Genomic DNA, 20,217 nt, shown 5'->3' on the forward strand with positions numbered 1-20,217 from the left:
ATTCCAAATAAAAACTACATTTAAATAATTATCTCCTTTGAACTATCCCACCCAACCAGAATAAATATGTGTGCCACATAAGTAATGCTTATATGCGACTTTGCTCCATTTTTGTCAATGTATCAGTGGGTAGTAATACACTAGGTCTGGTTTCCATTATGTTTCATTAAAACACTCTTGCCTTTCTAATGGCAAGCTGATATTAAGCTTCTTAAATACATGTGACTTCAGGAGTGGTGCTACTAAAGTTGGAATAATTCATTACTTGCCCAGCAGTCAGCATCATAATGAATGTAAAGAAGGTGTTCAGTAAATGTTTACTGAATAGTTTAACAAGAATAAGAAGAAACTCAATAGGAGTTGCTTTTATGATGCTTGTATTCTTTCCTTTTTTTTTTTTTTTTTGTACATGTAGTTCTTCTATAACTTGCTTGGATTTCATGAAAAAAGTTAGTTCTTTCCTTCCCCCTCCAATCTCTGGGCTCTCCCAAACCTTTCAGCCTTGTCAGAGAACTTCGTAAGAAATCTCTCTCTCTCTGAGTTTGAATAGAAAAAAATGCTCCTTTTCACATTCTAGTCCATCCTCCTCCCTACTCCCATGACCCCTTACCTCAAGAACTTTTGGAAGGCCAGGCAACAGAGTTGCTGTATCTTGCTAGTCCTCACCATCAGGGCACAGTAGCCTGTCAGGGGGTCACCCCAGCTTGCCCACAGCCTTATTCTGAGAGCCTCCACCAATACCTAATGGGTACCTTTCTTTTCTGAGTTGTTTTTTGACCACTAAAAGTCAGTAACTTTTGCCAGGCACTGGTGGCTCATGTCTATAATCCTAGCTACTTAGAAGGCTGAGATCAGGAGAATGTGGTTCAAGGCCAACCTGGGCAAATAGTTATTGAGATCCCATCCCCAAAATAACCAGAGCAAAATGGACTGGAGGCATGGCTTAAGAAGTAGAGTGCCTGCTTTGTAAGTGTGAAGCCCTGAATTCAATCCTCAATCCCACCAAAAAAAGCAATTAGTAACTTTATTTAATGGCTTACTAGTGAGAAACTTGAAGGTTTCCCACTAAGATCTGGAAAGGAACACAGCAAAGATCTCCTCTCACTAATGCTTTTCAACTTCTTACCAGAAGTCCTACCTAATGCAAAAGACAAGAAAATAAAATAAAAGGTACACATAATTGGGAAGGAAGAAATCAAACTGTCTTTGTTTACAAATAACATGATCATCAGTGTAGAAAATCTAAAGTAACTGGCCACAGTCCTTCCTGGTAGTAATAAATAATTATATTAAAATGATAGGATACAAGATTAGTATCTCAACATCAATAATTTTCTTATGTATTAGCAATGAGCAAACAGAATTTAAAATTAAAAACACAGTGCCACTTTACAGGTAAATGGATGGAACTGGGGAACATCATGTTAAGTGAAGTAAGCCAGGCTAAAAAAGTCAAAGGTCACATGTTTTCCCTCATATATGGAAGCTAGTCCCATAAGTTAAATGCATATATAAATACATGTATGATCATATATATATGTACATATGTAGTTAGAGAGAGAACAAATTTATATTTGTGGGTCTATCTGAGAGGATTACAGGAGGCAGGAGAGGGAAAGAAAATGTTAGAGAATGAAAAATATTGAAACAACCCTTCTGTATATGAATATAATATAACATAATGCGCTGTAACTGTTGACTATTAGGGGAGCATGGCGATAGAGAAAGAGTAAGCATAATGGGGGGGTGTTAATTTTATTAAAGCATGATATATAGATGCTTGAAATGCTAAGGTGAAACCCCCTTGAATTATCAATATATACTTTTTGTTAAAAATGAAGGACCTGGGGTAAAATAGGTCTTTTCCAGGAGTGGGTACCAGTAGGAGGGGATGGGCATAAAGAAAGGGTGAATGAGGGAGAATATGGTAGACTATTTTATATTTTGTATGAAAATAGAACGATGAAGCTGTTGGAATTGTTCTAAGAATGAAGGGAGGAGGGAGAATGATAGAGGGGGTAAATCTAACTAAGGTATATTATAAGCACATATGTAAATATCACAATGTATCCCCCTGTCCAACTATTATATACCAATTAAAAATTCTTTCAAAAAATATAGAGTACTACCTGTCAAAAAAACCCCGCACTGACACTTGTATTAACATCCCCTAAAATAAAATATATAGTTCCCCATGTAAAAAGAAGTACAAGATCTGTGAGGAAAACTACAAAACTGTGAAGAAAGATATCAAAGAATGGAATTATGTTCTGTGTTCATGGATAGGAAGGTTCAAAATTTCAAGATATTTGTGCTTCTCAGGTTGACCTTAAATCCAAAATGATCTCAATCAAAATACCAGCAAGTTATTTTGTGGATACCAATACACTGACTCGAAAGTTTATGTAAAAAGACAAAAGACCTATTTAATATTCAAGAATAACAAGGTAGGAAGACTGGTACTAATGACCTTCTGGACATACTATTGTAAAGATGGCGGGGAGAAGTTGGTCAGTGGGTACAGCATTACAATTACATAGGAGTAGCAAGTCCAGGCATTCTACTGTACAACTAGAACACTAAGTTAACAAAAAAGCATTGTATATTTTAAAATAGTTAGAAGACAAGTTTTGGATATTTTCAGCATAAATAAATAATAAATGTTCAAGCTGGTAAATATGCTGGTTTAATCATTAAAAATGTTCCCGGTATTGAAACATCACATCATACCCTGTAAGTACATGCAATTATTGCACCAATCAAAACAAAAAAGAAAAAAAAAAGACTAACTGCAAAGCTATAACAATCAAGACTGTGGTGTTGACAAAAGTAAAAGACAAATATATCAAAGAAAAGAACAGATATCCCAGAAATGGAGCCCCATAAATATAATCAGCTGATCTTGCCAAAGTAGCAAAGGCAATCCATGGAGAAAAGATAGTCTTGTTAACATATGGTACTGAAACAACTGGACATCCACATGTATGAAAAAAATCTAGAAAAGAACCTGTATCCTTTAAGAAATTAACTGAAAATAGAAATAGACCTAAATGAAAATGCAAAACTCTAAAAACTCCTAGAAGAAAACACTTAAATGGCCTGTTTATGGTAATGACTGTTTAGATACAACAGAAAAGATACAATCCATGAAATAAACAATTAATAAGCAAAAGTTATTAAAATTAAAGACTTCTAACTCTGTGCTTCTACACTGCCAAGATAATGAGAAGACAAAACTGGGAGAAAATATTGTGAAATACACCTCTGATCTGTAATCCAAAACATACAAAAACTATCAAAACTCAACAATTAAAAAAACCTGATTAAAATATATGCAAAACCTAAAAACTTCACCAAAGAAGCTATACAAATAGAAAGTAACTATGTAAACAGGTGCTCAACATCATCTGTCTTTTAGAGAATTTCAAATTAGAACAATGATGTGATAGCATACCTACCTATCAGAATGGCCAAAATCTAAAACAACAAATTCTGACAATGAAGTGGAGCAACAGGGACTCTCATCACAACTGAGAACACAAAATGGTACAGACGCTTTGGAATACAGTTTGGCAGTTTCTTAAAAAAACAAAAACAAAAACAGAACTACACACGTTTGCCATTAATTGTGCTCCTCAGTATTTACCCAAAAGAGATTAAAATTTATGTCCATAGTAAAAACCTAGGCATGGATGTTTATAGCAGCTGCATTCATAATTGCCCAAACTTGGAAGTAACCAAGATGCCCTTTGAAAATGAGTGGGTAAACTGTGGTACAACCACACAATGGAATATTATTCAATGCTTAGAAAAAATGACCTATCAAGTCATGAAATGATATGTAGGAAACCCAGTACATACAGCTGAGTGACAGGAGCCGATCTGAAAAGGCTACACACTGGATGGTTCCACCTATATGACATTCTTGAAAAAGCAAAACTATAGAGCCAGTAAAAAAGATCATGGTTCCCAGGATTAAGGAAGAAGATGGGACGAATAGGCAGAACAGAGAATTCTTAGAGCAGTGAAACTATTCTGTGAGGTACTACTATGGTAGACACGTATCACTGAGTGTTTGTCAAACCCACATTGTTTACACACCAAGAGGGAAACCTAATGCAAATTATGGACTTTGGATGACAATGGTGTGTCAAGGCAGGCTCATCAATGGCAGCAAATGTACCACTCTGTGGGGAATTGAATTGGAATGGAAGATGCTGTCCATGTGTGGGGACAAGAGGTATATGGAAATCTCAGCTTAGCTATGAGCATTAAACTACCCTACAAAATAAAGTTTATTAATTTAAAAAATACACAAGTCTGACCTTATTCATAAAGCTTTCCCTAATTATTCCTTTCCCTATTTTCTCCTAATTAATCATTCCTCATGGATTTTTCCTTCTCTGAATAAACAGTTCCATGGTAATTCTTAAAATTCTTCACCACTTAGGACTTTATGATGTATAATTACCATTACTCTGAAATTATTCAATCTTGTCTTTTTTTTCCCACAGAACTCATCTTAATCACCTTAGGAGAAATATATTAAGAACATGCTGGAGTGAATATGCTGTATTACTAACATAAGAACTAGCCAAGTTCTTTACCACTCTGTGATTTAGTCATTTGTTAAATGGACATAACAATTCCATATTTCATCAATTTAAAAAGGCAAAATTTTCATATTTTAATGACCCTGGGAAGTCTCTAATGGAACCTTGGAAATTTTCTAAATTCTTGGTCATTGGATGAATGATGATCTCCTACCAGATCAGCCAGGTGATGGCTGAAACAGAAAAGAAAAGACTCCGGTGTCCTCATTAGGAGGGAGCAGACCTCTGGCATAACTGACCTGGCTTTGTAACAGGAACTTGGAGTCGCTTCCCGCTATCCATGTCCTCCACACCCTGGGCTGAGATGGAATACGGCCGGCTGGCTTTATTCTTAAATAGGATCAGGATGGAGTCACCCACCTCAGCATGAATCATTGGGCCTAAAGACAAAGCCCAGACCTGTGTGCATTATTGTTCTTTCCAACATCAATGTAATTTAAATGTAGGTAGCATTTAGCAGAATAAAATAAAGGTTAGCTTCTGTGTTAGTGAACTTCCTTAGAGGACAATATTGTGTAGTATTAAATATCATATGATGTTTAGCAATGGCACCAACCTGGGTTCAAATTTTGTGTCCTTCACTTATCTGAAGGCCTTGGGTGAATCATATAATCTGAATCTCAATTTTCTTCATCTATAAAACAGTTTAATGATACCTTTCTCATAGAGTATTGATAAGGACTAAATAAAATAATGTAGGTAGAGTGCTTATTTCAGTGCTTTGAAACACGGTACTTGATAAATGCTTCACTTTTTATTACTGTTGAGCAATAATCTCTAACAAAAGCCATGTCTACATGATACAGTGAGTTTTGCCTGTTATCTCCCTGTTTGTAATCTTTGGTAAATCTGAAAATGTTTATTATCTGGCAAATGGAGATAATAATAAGAAGAATCCCATGAAATAATGTGTGTTTCTGAGATATGAAAGATACAAGTGAATAAAAAGTACTTATATTCTGATTTTTGATCAGCACAGTGACTTCACTAATGCATGCCTAATGCTGTCTTTTGATACATGGATACCTTGAGGAGATGTGCTCTTTATGCACTTTTCTGTTGGAAACAAACAGTCTGCATGCCCACGAAGATAAGCCACATGCTCAGGAAAGAGCCTGCACTGCATGACTGTGTGGTGCACCTCCCTACTCCAGGTGCCTCGTGCCTCGTGATGCTCAGAACACACACCCCATATGAGAGAGTAGGGGACTCATAATCATCTTCACGAGGCACGGCTTCATAGTGCCTAGACTCCCATTTTAGAAGCACCTCAGACCTGATATCTATGACTCCCTCTTGGACATTTGGTGCATTCTGTATTCGTAGAGAGATTCGCTCATAGTTGGTTGGTTGAACCTTACTGGTTCAAGCCATGGTTTTGGTTGCTTTTTTTGAGAAATGCTGCTAAAGGCATCAATAAATCTAAAATCTGTTGGAGTGTTACTATCTTTAGAAGAAAACATTTAGCATGAATCAGGAAGTTTCTGAAAGTACTCTTTTTTTTTTTAATGAAAAAGCTAAAATAAGAAAACCCTGTCTTTAAACAGTACTTGTGGCATAGTTACAGATAAGTGAATGAATTTGCATGTATTAAAATCATTGTTTGTATACTCATTGCCACTTAAATTGCACATATCTGCTGTACTGTCAAGTAAGAGCAAATATCTTTCAAATTACATTGCAGTAGGACACAGGGAACAGTGGTAAGCAGAGGTGTGCCTGCTATGTGCTCTTTAAGTAATTTAAGGAGCCTAGGTCTCTTCCTAAGCTGCAGAAAATGAGTAAATGGGCCTCACTCTCCCATAGCTGAATGCTGATGAACTTGGCTCTGATGAAGTCACTTAACTTTTCCTCTCCACTGAGTAGAACCAAACCACGGAGTACACCTAATCCCTCAGCAGGACCAGTACCTTTTCTTCAGAGCTCTGTCGACAAACAAGGCTCATATGCATGACTCATTCAGTCTGACAAACAAGTTCACATACTAAATGTTAATAGACCATGGGTGGAGCATTTAATACCTTATCAAGCTGGGAGTCATGGCGCCTCGTTTTAAATACTGACAAGCACTGTGCAAGCCATAGTGTTTCTATAACTTACCATGTGCATTTAAAAGCAGAAAAGCATTTCCAAATTTCTCTAGATTGTCCCCCTGCCTTAAAATCTTATCTAGAAGATGGGTTGGGTCTGGTGATTCCCAAGTAAGGAAAAGTTGGGAAGGAAAGCAGGAACAGCTTATCTAATGGTCAGGTGGCTGGGGCATCAGATAGCTCAGAGATTGCAGACAGGTCCAGTCAGTTCTGAGAAGAACTGAAACCGACCTTTCACCCTTGGCACCATTTCATATCAGGGGTTCTTCCTTCATCATACTCACTTTTATGGCATATGGAAAATACAGCAGTGTGCATGGGTAATCCAGGACCTTGAAGAGGTCATCCAAACACTCTGCCTGATGTTCTGAGACATAAGATTGTTTCATATTAAAGTATCCTGCTCAGCAAAGGGATGGAAGAGAAGCTCAAGGGTGTCAAACACCAGGAAGACCACCCTGGTGATAGGGATTTCTGCTCATACGCTACCTGATATTTTATTAGAACTATTCTTTGTGTGAACTGAGTACACATTACACTCCCTGATGATGGCAGAGCAGGAAGATATTACACTCAGATGACTGCAGTCATGCTATCCTGTTCCTTCTGTCCCTCTCAGTCTTACATGACATTGTATGTGTGCATGTGTGTACACATGCTTAAGGCTGATGGTGCATGACTGAAATCTGCCATACCCAGGAGTTCTAAGTGTTCCTCTTGAGGTGGTCGGGCTTTGATCTCCACAAATTCTACGTTGGTGTATTCCCACCTTCTTGTACTGACAGCCAATCCAGTTTTCAGTGTGATTCATAAATATATCTCCATGTCTGAAAATCAGAAACATCAGAAGTTAAGGTTGTCAGAAGACAGAAAAACCATGAGTATTTTTGAGTGATTTGGGGAGCCCAAGCTGTGATCAGGGCCTCCCTGGGAAGTTGGCCTTTTGTACCTCTCTCTGGGAATGAGGCTAAGAATTAGCATTTTAAAGCTCTTCAGGTTTGGACAGAGGAAGCCCAGCACTGGGCCACCACCCACCCTTGAAGATGAGCTCTGTCAGGACTGCTGCTGGATGGCCAACCTCAGAGGGTTGTGCTTCTCTTGGTAATAATAACCCCACGTGCATACATGCATGTACACACTTCACCACTCTGAACTCCTCCAGGTTTCACATGTATCATTTTAAAACTTTTTGTGCTTTTCTCCTTTGAAAGGTCTCAAGAAAGTCTGCAGGTTGGGTATTGTGCATACACCCACACACAAATATAGATGCTGTTGATTCTTGTTATTCACACTTGTCTAATTCTGGAAAGTCACCATGAATACTGAATTATGAACTTGTTTTATGAATGTTCCTGCTTAAAGGCATTGTATTTAATATATGTTGGTGATGCATTAACATTGAACTCTAATTTATACCTGAGTCAAGTCTCTTTGGCACACGTATTTTCTCTGCAAAGTACATCACCACCCTCCTCTGCGAGCAAACACCAGATAGTGCTTCAGCACTACTCTTAGTGGGGGCATTTTAAACAAGAAAAGTACCAAAATAAAGCACACACATGCAAAAACTATGGCACTGAATAGACCCAAAAGAGGATACTTGTTTATACAGTAAGAGAGCTGAAATAAGAAAGCAGATGCTTTGACCTCAGCTTTAGGTTTTCACAGCTCTTCAAATATCTTCTACCAAAGTGTCATGAGAATTGATTTGGGTGTTAGAAATAAACTTTAACAAGTAGGCAAATTCACAAATGTGGAATCCACGAAGACTGAGATAAATAGTTATATACACACACACACATTTAATCTATCACCAAGGTAATTAATAGATTAGAAAAATCTAAAAAATCTGGGAGTGGTGTCACACACCTGTAATCCCAGCTACTTGGGAGTGAGCTGCTGTCTCCAAGATAAAAGAAAAAACTATCCATTTTTATCTCCAAGATATAGTGAGTTTCATATCCCCTTTTCCTCCCAATTAACTGCCTGCATTCTAACTTGTACTACCCAGAATTGTTCCTCATGGCTCTCCCTGTCTTCCCTCTGTTCCCCATACTGCAAACCAAGTTGCTCTTTGTACAAAACCTTTTTACAGCTTGGAAAACTAAACAGGAAAATTCATCAGTTAGGGTCTCAAGCCCCTTCACTAATTGCCTTTGCCACCTCCTTAGCCCCATTTCCCATCACGGACCCCTCATATCCTATGATCTGATCATTCTAAATGTTCACTCTCTTGAACGTAATGTTCTCTCCCTCCTCTTCAGGCCCTTTACATGTTGGTCCCTCTGGTAAGAAATCCTTTGTCCTTTTTCTACTGGCTCACTCTTCACATCCCAGCTCAAAGACTACTTCCTCCAGAAAGCTTTCCCCGATTACCTACCCTCTCCCCTCCTTTCCCAATGACCAGGCTGTGCGCTTCTCTTGTGAGTTCTCCCTGCACCCTGCACTTCTGCTCTGTTAGAGACTGCCTCTCTCCATGTTTGTTTTAGCATGTTCCTCATGGACCATGAATTCCGCGTGGTAAATGACCTCGTCTGCCCTTCTCCACCCTGCTTCACCAGCACTCTTCTTCACCTAGTGCATAGTAGCTGCATATATACCTTCTTGCCTAGACTGTGTGCTTTCCAAAGGATAACTTTTCTTCTACTTTTATTTCCCAAGCATCCTAGTAATGGTTGCGGTATGACCAGCAGACTCCAGAGCCACAATCTACTGCTTTGCAGCTTTCCTCCTCTGCAAAATGGGGTGAAAATAATGCACCTCCCTCCCAGAATTGATGTGAGGACTATATGAGTTCATACCCATGAAGCACTATGTCAGGAACATGTTAAGATCTATGTAAGCACTTTATCATCATCTTGTGAGGATGCTGGGTGGATGCTGGGCATAAGCTGTGAATCTTCAACCGTGTTGTGAGGATCAAATCACATTTGGTTTGTAAAAACCTTAAGAAATGCCTGGTACGTGATTGGTACTCAATAGATATCATTACGGTGAATTGTAGGGTGGCTAAATTATGCACATATCAATCATAAGCTCAGGAATGCAAGGAATAGAATTGTATTTTTCTACAGCAACTTAATATCTGTTTGCAAATTTGCTTTCATGGTACAAAACTGCCCCCTGGAATTGTGGTTATGGCCCCATTTGTTGTCTTTCTGGAACTCTGAGGCCTTCCCAGCATGTTCTTAAGAAACCCCCCAAAAAGACTTCCAGGTCCCAAAGTGCGGCAGGGAGGGCCTATGCTGATCAGGACAATTAATGTCTCAGAGAAAGGCTGTACCAAGAGGTGGTTCAAAAATCATGGCCTTGGGTCAAAAACCAGAGGCACAGAAGATGGGGCTCAGAGGGGATTTGTCCATGGGCTCTATCGGTAGGGGTATTTCAGATGTGCCACTGGAGAAAGTGTCATTTCAATTCTTACTGAATTTTTATCTATAAAATTTAGCATACTTTGAACATGTGAATGTGTCCTTATCTCACCTGGCTTTTATTTATTTATGGGCAATAACCAGAGTAGCAGGAAAAAGGCATTTTACCTCCTCCTTACCAATACCTTCTATTTTTCAGTTGGGAGACAGTTCTGGCACCTAAAGCTTCCTGCTAGTCCAGAGGGATGGGGCTTCACCCAGAAGTAAAAATGAGTCACAATTAAGTGATGAGGGCTATATTTCTTACACACTTGTGGGCTAAGATTGTACACACAAGAAAATGATTCTATGATTGTTTCTTCGGTGATGGCAGCTGCTAATGAAATAATTATTTTAGAAAAAAAGCCAAATTAGTACTCATTTCACTTCCCACTCCACCAGTATCACTATTTAGCTTGTACTGGCAGCAGAGTTTTCCAGAAGAAGGGTATCTAAAGTAACATATGGGTTAGTGAGTAATTGCATGGATTTTAAAGCCTCCTGTCCTGTAGGCAAATCTTCAACATAGTTATTTTGGTCTTTTGTGGGTTTTGTTCATTTTTGTGGTTTTGTTGTCATCGATGTTGTTGTTTTGTTGCTTTTTTCATTTACCATAAGGTGGCACTGTTACGCTCTCTCTTCCAGGAGTAAAGAACCACAAAACAAAGCCCAACAAGTAAGAACAGAAACAAATGCGTTAAGATTAGAGAAAGCAGCACATAGAGTTGTTTGTGTGCATCAGGCCATAGAGGATTTAGTGAGGAGGAATAGGAGAGTATGGAGGGGAAGAGGAAGAGGCCTGGGTAGGTGATAATGAAGAACAAACAGGAACTGGAGCACAAGAGACACAGATTTGCCCTTTGAAAGATCTATGCTTACTTCCAACTCTGCCAGAGACTAGGTGAGTGATTTAACTCAACACCCAGGTTTTCTCATTTGCATTTAGGGACAGTTATACCCAAGCCTGGGACTGTTGTGGAGGGTATTAACTTTTAGAGAAGAGGTCTGCAATCTGCGCCTGACTTCCTCCTTGTTTGGGTCTATCCCAGGGATCCCTGAGAAGACTGGTCACTGGACTCGAGGATGCAGGCAACAAAGGACCAACACTCACAAGCCTGCATGTGGCCTAAGCATTGCTCTGTCTTTGGCATGTAGTACTGGCTACCATCACTTTTTTTTTCATTTATTCTTATGTGCATACAATTTTTGGGTCATTTGGGAGAAATGCCATCACTTTGAAAGGAGGTCAGAAAGGTTAGATCAGGAAGAATTAACCTAGAAAGTAACACACATGCACAGGAAATTAATGTGAGTCAACTCCCTGTATAGCTATCCTTATCTCAACTAGCAAAAACCCTTGTTCCTTCCTATTATTGTTTCTACTCTCTCTTCAACCAAATTAGAGATAAGGGCAAATAGTTTCTGCTGGGTATTGAGGGGTTGGGGAGGAGATGGAGGGGATGGAGTGGGTGGTAAGGGAGGGGGTTGGGGCAGGGGGTGAAATGACCCAAGCATTGTATGCACATATGAATAATAAAACAATAAAAATTAAAAATAAATAAATAAAATAAAATTTGGAGTTATGACATTTAAAAGTGCAATAAATGAAATAAAATACTAAGGAGCTTTACAACAGAGTCAAATGGCAAAATAATCAGTAAACTAGAATATAGATCGATAGAAATTATCCTACCTAAATAGACAGAAAAACTTGAAGGAACTGTGGGACAACATATGTCTTAAAACATGTGTAACAACTGTCCACAGGAAGAGAGGAGACCAAAAAGGGAATGAAAAAATATGTGAAGAAATAATGGCCAAAATTTGATGGACAACATTAATGTACACATGAAGGAAGCCTAGCGAACTACAATTTAATAAATACAAAGATATCCACAAATAGATTTAGCTTTGGCAAACTTTAAAAAGAAGAGATAATACTGAAATCTGAAACAGTAAAACAAACAAACAAAAAATTCATCACATACAAGAAACCATCAACATGATTAATGGTTGATGTGCCATTGGAACATTGGAGACCCAAAGACAATGGGATGATATATTCAGCGTGTTGGAGGAGAAATGTCAGCCACGAACACTATATCCAGAAAATTATCCTTCAAAAATAAAAGCAAGATAAAGACATTCTAAGTAAATAAAATTAGCAAGTGTTTTGCTGGCCACCTTTCCTTTCAAAGAATATTAAAGTCCTCCAGAATAAAAGGAAATGATACCAGAAAGTAAGTTGGATCCACAGGAAGAAATGAAAAGTACTAGAAATGGTAAATACAAGAGTTAATATAAAATGTTCTATAAACACATTTTTCCTTACTTCTCTTAACTTCTTTAAAAGTCGTAAGAAAGTATAAAGCACTAAGTATAACACTGTCTATCTCACAAAGGAGTACCTTAAAAGCAACTGAGGCCAATAGGAGAAGGGGACCAGGAACTAGAGAAAAGGTCAGATCAAAAAGAATTAACCTAGAAGGTAACACACATGCACAGGAAATCAATGCGAGTCAACTCCCTGTATAACTATCCTTTATCTCAACTAGCAAAAACCCTTGTTCCTTCCTATTATTGCTTCTACTCTCTCTTCAACAAAATTAGAGATAAGGACAAAATAGTTTCTGCCGGGTATTGAGGGGGTACGGGGCAGAGGGAGGGGGTGGAGTGGGTGGTAAGGGAGGGGGTGGAGTGGGTGGTAAGGGAGGGGGTGGGGGCAGCGGGGAGAAATCACCCAAGCATTGTATGCACATATGAATAATAAAACAATAAAAATTAAAAAAAGAGCTTTATTGGAGCAAAGCTTATATATTTTACCAGAATTTAATTGGTAAAAATATGAACTATATTATGGTAAGTGAAGATGCCCATTACAATTCCTAAACCAAATAAGGAAAGAATATGTAAGTTTCAAAAAATCAGCAGAACAATTAAAATAGCATACTAAAAATATAAGAAGGCAGTAAAGAAGGTCCAGAGGAACAAAAAAGACAGAAGCATAAAGGACGATAATTAGTCAAATGACAAATGTAAATCCAAATAGAAGTATGTTAAATTGAACAGTCTAAAGACTCAATCAAGCTGGGTCCAGTGACTCATGTCTATAATCCTAGGCTCATGAGAGGCTGAGATCAGGAGGATGGCTGTTTGAGCCCAGCACAGACAAATAATTCTAGAGACACCCTCTCTAAAATAATCAGAACAAAATGGAATGGAGGCATGGCTCAAGCAGTAGCACACCTGTTCTTCAAGCACGTAGCCCTGAGTTCAAACTCCGGTACCACCATAAAAAAAAAGCAACAACCAACTAAAATAATTACAGATTTCCATTCCCCATTTTCAATTGTTGATAAAAGCTAGACAGAAAATCAGGAAGGATCCAGAGGACTTGAACAACACTGTGAACCTAGTCTACCAAACTGACATCAGAACATTTCACCCAATCGTTTCAGAACTTCAGAATAAACCTTCTTTACAAGAGCACATAGGCCATTCTCCAGGATAGACATAAAATCAGCCTCAACAAATTTAACAGGATTGATATTATACAAACATGTTCTCTAATTACAAGGGAATTAAATTAAATATCATCTACAGAAAGAAATCTTGGAAATCATCCAAATATTTGCAAGTAAAACAACACATGTCTAATAACCCATGAGTCAAAGAAGAAACCACAAGGGCAGTTGTAAAACAGTTGGCATGAATTAAAATGAAGATAAAACATGTCAAAACCTATGAGATGCAAGTAAAACAATGAAGTCACCTCTTCCAGCACCTACAAGAGAAGTAAGAAGAGTCTCAGATCAATAAGCTTTCACTTGGTGGTACTGGGGTTTGAAATTGGGGCCTCACACTTGCTAGGCAGGCACTCTACAACCCAACTCTCTCCCCCAGCCCTCGAGATAGGGTCTCATGAACTATTGGCCCAAGTTGGCTTGGAACACCGATCCTCCTGCTCTCTGCCTTCTGAGTAGCTAGGATTACAGGTGTGGGCCACTGGTATCCAGCAATAAGCTTTAAGAAACTAGAAAAGTGTCTAAGAAACTAGAAAAAGAAGAGGAAACAACTACAAATCAAACAGAGTAAAGAAAAAAATGATAGTGATTGGAGCATAAATCAATGAAAGAAAATATTAAAATATATAAAAGAGATGGAAACATAGTTTGTTCTTTGTAAAGATCAACAAAATTGAAAAACCTTTGTCTAGACTAAGCAAGCAAGAAAGAGAAGGTGCACAAATCACCAAAGTCAGGGACAAAAGTGGGGATATAATTAACAATATAAAAATCAAACAGTGCCTAAGGGAGTATTAGAAACAAATTACTGTCAAAATGTTAGACAATAGAGATGAAACTGACAAATTGCTAGGCGCATTTTCTTAAAAAACTGACTCAAAAAGGAAAACTTTCTAGTTCATTCTATGAGGGAAGAGTAACAACTTTAGATCAAGACATCACAGAAAAACTACAGACAAATATGCCATATGAATGTAGACATAAAAACTCTTAGCAAAATGTTAGCAAATCAAATCCAGAAACATTAAAAAAGTATCATACACCATGACCAAGTGAGATTTATCCCATTATTTCAATGTTGCAAACCAATTAATTTAATATAACATATAAATAGATTTGTGCATAAATTCATGATCAGCTCAATGTAGGCAGAAACACATTCAACAAGATCCAGTAATTAAGTAAAAACTCTCACCAGGGCCGGTGGAGTGGCTCAAGTGATAAGAGCGCCTGCCTGGTAAGGTGAGGCCCTGAGATCAAACTCCAGTGCACCACAAAAAAAAAAAAAAGAAAAGAAAAACTCTCAACAAACCAGAAATTAAAGGCAATGTCCTCAATCTGGCAGAAGGTAACTAAGAAAACACCAACTCATGTCATAATTAATGGAGGAAATCCAAATGCTTTCTTTCCAAAACTACGAATAAGACAAGAATGTCCGCTCTTTCCACTATGATTAGCTATTGCCTGAAGGTTCTAGCCAGAATAGCAAGACAAAAGAAAATATTTTAAAGTACACAGATTGGTAAGGGAAAAGTAAAAGCGTCTTTATTAAAGATGACTCTATGCATAGAAAATCCCAAGGAATCCACTAAACACCCACTAATAAACAAGGTTAGCAAGACAGTAAGATAGGAGATCAACACTCAAAATAAACTATATTTTATATACTAGCAACAAAAACTCCAAAAATGAAATAAAAAAGGCTAACTTTGAAACACACGTAACAAAAAACGCAAATCGTAAACATTAAAACTAAGGCACGGCCGCCAAGGGAGGAGGAAGGGGGCGGCGGGGGCGAGGCGAGGTGTGGGCGGGGGAAAGGGGTTTGGGCGCGGGGACGGGGGCCGCGGGTGTGGAGGGCGGGAGAGGAGGCGCCCGAACGCCACAAGAGCATCACGGGGCCGTGCGACCTGGTGTGGCGGCTGCTGCACGCGCCGCTCCTCCCGCACCGCACGCTCAGCTCCCGGCTCCGCGTCCGCTGCGGCGCCTGGAACCCGCTCTGGCGGCGCTGCTGTGGCGCCGCCTCCGCTGCGGTCCTAGCGCCGCTCGGCTTCACGCTCCGCAAACCGCCGGCCGTCGGCAGGAACCGTGGTCACCAGCGGCAGCCTCGCGGGGTCCGGGTCCCGCCGCCGCCCACCCGCGGCTGCGCTGGCGCGCGGACGGTTGCTTCCTGCAGAAGCTGCCTGGGCGCAGGGGCCTGATCGTCACTGAGCAGGAGCAGGAGCCCAGCTTCTCGGACATCGCCAGCCTCGTGGTGTGGTGTATGGCGTGGGGATCTCCTACGTTAGCGTCTACGACCACCAAGGTATTTTCAAAAAAAATAATTCTAGACTGATGGATGAAATTTTAAAACAACAGCAGGAACTTTGGGGCCTGGATTGTTCCAAATACTCAACAGAGTTTGCAAATAGTAATGACAAAGATGATCAGGTTTTAAATTGCCATTCAGCAGTGAAGGTGCTGTCCGCAGAAGATGGAAAAGCAAATATTGTGAGAGCTGCTCAGGACTTTTGACAGTTAGTAGCCCAGCAGCACAAGAAATCAGCAGATTTGGATGTAGACATGTTAGACAATTTACTTCGTTCAAATGGTTTTCCTGATCCTGATTTAGTATTGAAGTTTTGTCCTGTGGACAGCACATTAGGCTTTCTTCCTTGGCAAATCTGATTGACTGAAATTATCTCTTTGCCTTCCCACCTAAACATCAGTTATGAGGACTTTTTCTCTGCCCTTCGTCAGTATGCAGCCTGTGAACAGCGTTTGGGAAAGTAACGATCACTGGTTGTGTAATTTGATTTCAGGCTTTAGAGAAAAGGACCCAAGTGACTCTGATGTTTACAAAGCACCCATGAAACCCTGTACACACTTTATTCATATTCCTCATAATTTATCAGCAAACAAAAAGTGTCTTACTTGAGAGTGACTGAGAGAGAGAGAGAGAGAGAGATTGTGTGTGTGTGTGTGTGCATGTGTATATATGGAAATAAACTTACAAATGTGGGGAGAATTGGAAAATGCAGTACATAAACCTATAACTTGGAGCAATTAGCAGCAATGTTTTAGGAACTGAGATTTCAGACTTAAAGGCTTCAACTCTACTACTTCCCTGTGTTTGTGGGGAGTGGAGGGAGTGATTAGAGCTCTTTGGGGAGGGGAATACTTTCTGTCCAGTTTTTCCTAGTGACCAAATTTATTTTTAAGAATAATATATTGATTTAATAAATGGAAGTATTCTGATTTTGGGGAAGCTTCAGAAGGCTAGAATCCTGTGTCATTTATGTGTTAAAAGCTTCCTCACCTCGAGAGGAGAGGGTAAACCTGTCTTCAGATATCTGTCCATTTTCATTTCTTCATTATAGTCAAAAAATGTGACTTGAGAGTGTTGCTCAGTGTTTGTGCTCTGAGTTGTGAAGATCATTTGAAAAAGAACTCTCACTCAGTGTATTGAAATACAGAATTTTAAATTAATTATTAAGTATTTAAATATTGAATGAGGCAGTTAAAAACAAAAAAGAAGTGAATATGTTGTCATCTTAAAAGTAAAGGTAGATAATTTACCAAAAAAGAAAAGTTTTGATTTCCTTTGTTTTTGTGTAATGAGTAATAGGCCATGTAGTACCCAAAGTTGATTTTAAAAAAAATTTCCAGTAGTTATTTTTATTTAAAATAAGCATTTGAAAGAAGTTACCAAGACAGCCCTTTTATTTGAAAGTAATCTGTTCCTCTTTGGAATAACACCTAAGATTTTTATTCAGTAAATACCAATGGTAACTTTGTATAAAAGATTAAGTAGGATTGAGACCTGGGGAGGGAATAAAATATTACCAAAGTGTATAACAATAATATTACATGTCTCTTTTATGACAGAGAACAACACTGATTCTATTTTAAAGTAGAGTAAGTGATTTCTTGATAGGTGTTTAATATTTTTCCCTCAGTGCTGATTCTTGGACAGAAACATTCCTTTTGAATTTGATGGATGCTTTTTAAGAAAACTCTTACCAAGAAATGTACCACAGTTATGTTCATTTAGAATGGATTACTTTAAATACTAGGTCTCAGAAGTCTGAAAAATAGCAAAGAAGACTGGATTTGGAAAGCATGGTCTGGAATTGCTTTTCAGATTCTAAAGTGATGAAGAGTAAATGTTTCAACTTTGGATTACAAAACCCCATTTATGACTTTTTTAAATATACTTGAAATAAAAATGATTAAACTAAGAAAAAAAAAACTAAGGCAAATTCCATGTTCATTTCATAGGTTGGAAGACTCAATATTGTCAAGATGTCAATTTATTTTTAAAATTCAGATGGCAATTTCCCCACCATTAATTGATAAATTCAATCTAATCCCTAACAAAAATCCCAGCTAATGGGTTTTTTTTGGGTAAAAATTAACAAATATATCTAAAAATTCACATGAAAATGCAAAGGACTTATAATAGCCAAAAAGTCTTGAAAAGAAGAGCAAAGTTGAAGGGTTTATACTATTCTATTTCAAACTTCCCATATATTCACAGTAATTAAGACAGTGTTGCATTGGTGCAAGGATGAACATAGATTGATGGAGCAGAACAGGGACCTTAAAATAAACCCCTTACACTTAAGGTTATTAATTTTTAAAGTAGCATATCATTATTTCATCTTTTTTTTTCTCAGTACCCAGACTCAGTATCTAGCAATTAATGGATACTCACTAGAAGATTTATGAATGAATGTAAACCTTTAAAAAGCTGTATATAGTGGTGAGTAAAAGTGTCCCATTAAAAGGGAGGACCCTAAGTCACATGAAGTAAAGACCTAGCCATTGTTCCCACTTTTAACAAGAGCAGGCCCAGGAAGGTGGGCCTCATGGTGGCCTGCTAAGATCTGTACACAGGAAGGGAAAAATAGCAGGGAAGATTGAAGGGGACAGTGCCAGAATGGGTAGCCTGTGTCTATCCAATTCAGCTCTAACCAGCTGTGACAATTTGGTCTGTGCAATTTTCCTCTCAGGTCTTGGTTTCTTATTTAGAAAATGATGATGTTGGGCTAGGTCTGGGAAAAATGCTAAGTACCACCACATGCCAAGTGCTGGGCCAGGCACTGGGGACAGTACCCAGCACAACCCAGGATGGCACAACCCAGGATGGTCTCAGCTGCCAGGAAACCTACAGTCTAATGTAAAGACAGGTGCAACCAAGGAAGTAAAGAGAAAAGGTCTCTTTTACTATGCCACTTTTGATAATGCTCTGAGATAAATCAAGGAGAAACATAAGATAGGGAAGAAAGAAGGATTCCTGGGTAATCAACACTTAAAGTGTCCTCCATTTAGAGACTTCTGGATGGTTTCAGGGGCTCTGAGAACCCCTTAAAACTAAGTTCGATTTTTTTCACATACATGTTTTTCTGATGCAAGGGCTCATGAATTTCATAGATGCTAAGAAAGATCTGTGGTCAACCAATGTTCATAGCATTGAAGGGAAGATGGAACATTCCCTTTCCATCTTCCCCTGGACTCCCCTCACCAAAGAGTCCTCCTCTTACAAAGCTTTTTTGTTGTTGTTTATTCATTTATTCATAAGTGCATACATTGTTTGAACCATCTCTCCCCTCTGCCCCCTCCCCTCTCCCTCCCCTCCTCGCTTCCAGGCAGAACCCGGAATTTTGTTGAAGAGAAGACATAACCAATAATAAGAAAGATACAGCATTTTTACTAGTTTCAGATAAGGATAGCCATACAGAGAGATTCCTAGCATTGCTTCAAAATATATAAACAGTTCAAGCATCCATCAACAGATGAATGAACAAACAAAATGTGATGTACATATACAATGGAGGGGTTTTTTTCTTTAAAAAGGAATGAAATTCTAGCACATACCACAATATAACTTCTTTTCTTACGGAACTGTGGTTTGAACTCAGGGCTTTGCAATTGCAAACCAGGCATTCTATAGCTTGAGACACACCTTTGGTCCATTGTGCCCTGGTTAGTTTGGATAATAGAGTCTTGTGAACTGTTTGCCCAGGCTGACCTGGAAACCCTCTCAGTGCCTCCCACATAGCTAGGATTACAAGTGTGAGCTCCTGGTGCCTGGCATGTTACTTATATTTTAAACATCATTCTTTTAAAAGTTATCTGTGGCACTGGATTAGATAATTTTCAGGACACTATCAGCTCAGATAAGTGACATGAGTGACAAGGACAAAACTTACATATCTAAAGATACCCCTATTTTCTCTATATTTAAAAATATAGGTATGTCTATAGCTTCACCTTCTACCTGCAATACAAGTAATGCTTTTACAAAACTATATTAAAGATAATGCATCAAATTTTATCCCTTATATTTACAAAACTTTTCTAAAAATTTTTTATTAGTGTATATTAATTGTACAACATAAGGGGCTTCATTGTGATTTTTCCATACATATATATAATGTATTTAATCATATTCACTGCCTTTATTACTCTTTCTCCCCTCCACACCCATCTTTTTTAACTTCTTACAAATTTTAATGGGTTTAATTATATTTTTTCATTTGTTCATACAGTGTACTTTGATCATATTCTCCCCTACACACCTTCTCTTTTCCCTTTC

At 38.5% G+C, this 20,217-nt stretch overlaps 1 protein-coding gene and 1 pseudogene across 5 annotated transcripts in view; one reads left to right on the top strand and one right to left on the bottom strand.

Annotated features, from left to right (window-relative positions):
• LOC109679280 (ferroxidase HEPHL1-like) overlaps positions 1–20,217 on the bottom strand; it is a 54,424-nt gene that overhangs the window by 16,251 nt on the left and 17,956 nt on the right. For 2 of the 5 annotated variants that reach the window (XM_074082057.1, XM_074082035.1), the window contains 2 exons: positions 7,399–7,530; positions 4,853–4,993 (listed from right to left, as the gene is read on the bottom strand). In XM_074082057.1, coding sequence (XP_073938158.1) covers positions 4,853–4,988 — 136 coding nt within the window. In that variant the 5' untranslated portion in view covers positions 4,989–4,993; positions 7,399–7,530. Of the gene's footprint in view, positions 1–4,852; positions 4,994–7,398; positions 11,648–14,832; positions 15,415–15,547; positions 15,651–20,217 lie in introns of those variants that run through there. The other 3 variants (XM_074082052.1, XM_074082066.1, XM_074082046.1) reach the window with 3 other exon arrangements.
• LOC109703310 (dehydrodolichyl diphosphate synthase complex subunit NUS1 pseudogene) lies at positions 13,339–18,491 on the top strand (annotated as a pseudogene).

This window comes from Castor canadensis, chromosome 1, assembly GCF_047511655.1.
Source record: "Castor canadensis chromosome 1, mCasCan1.hap1v2, whole genome shotgun sequence".
Lineage (NCBI taxonomy): Eukaryota > Metazoa > Chordata > Mammalia > Rodentia > Castoridae > Castor > Castor canadensis.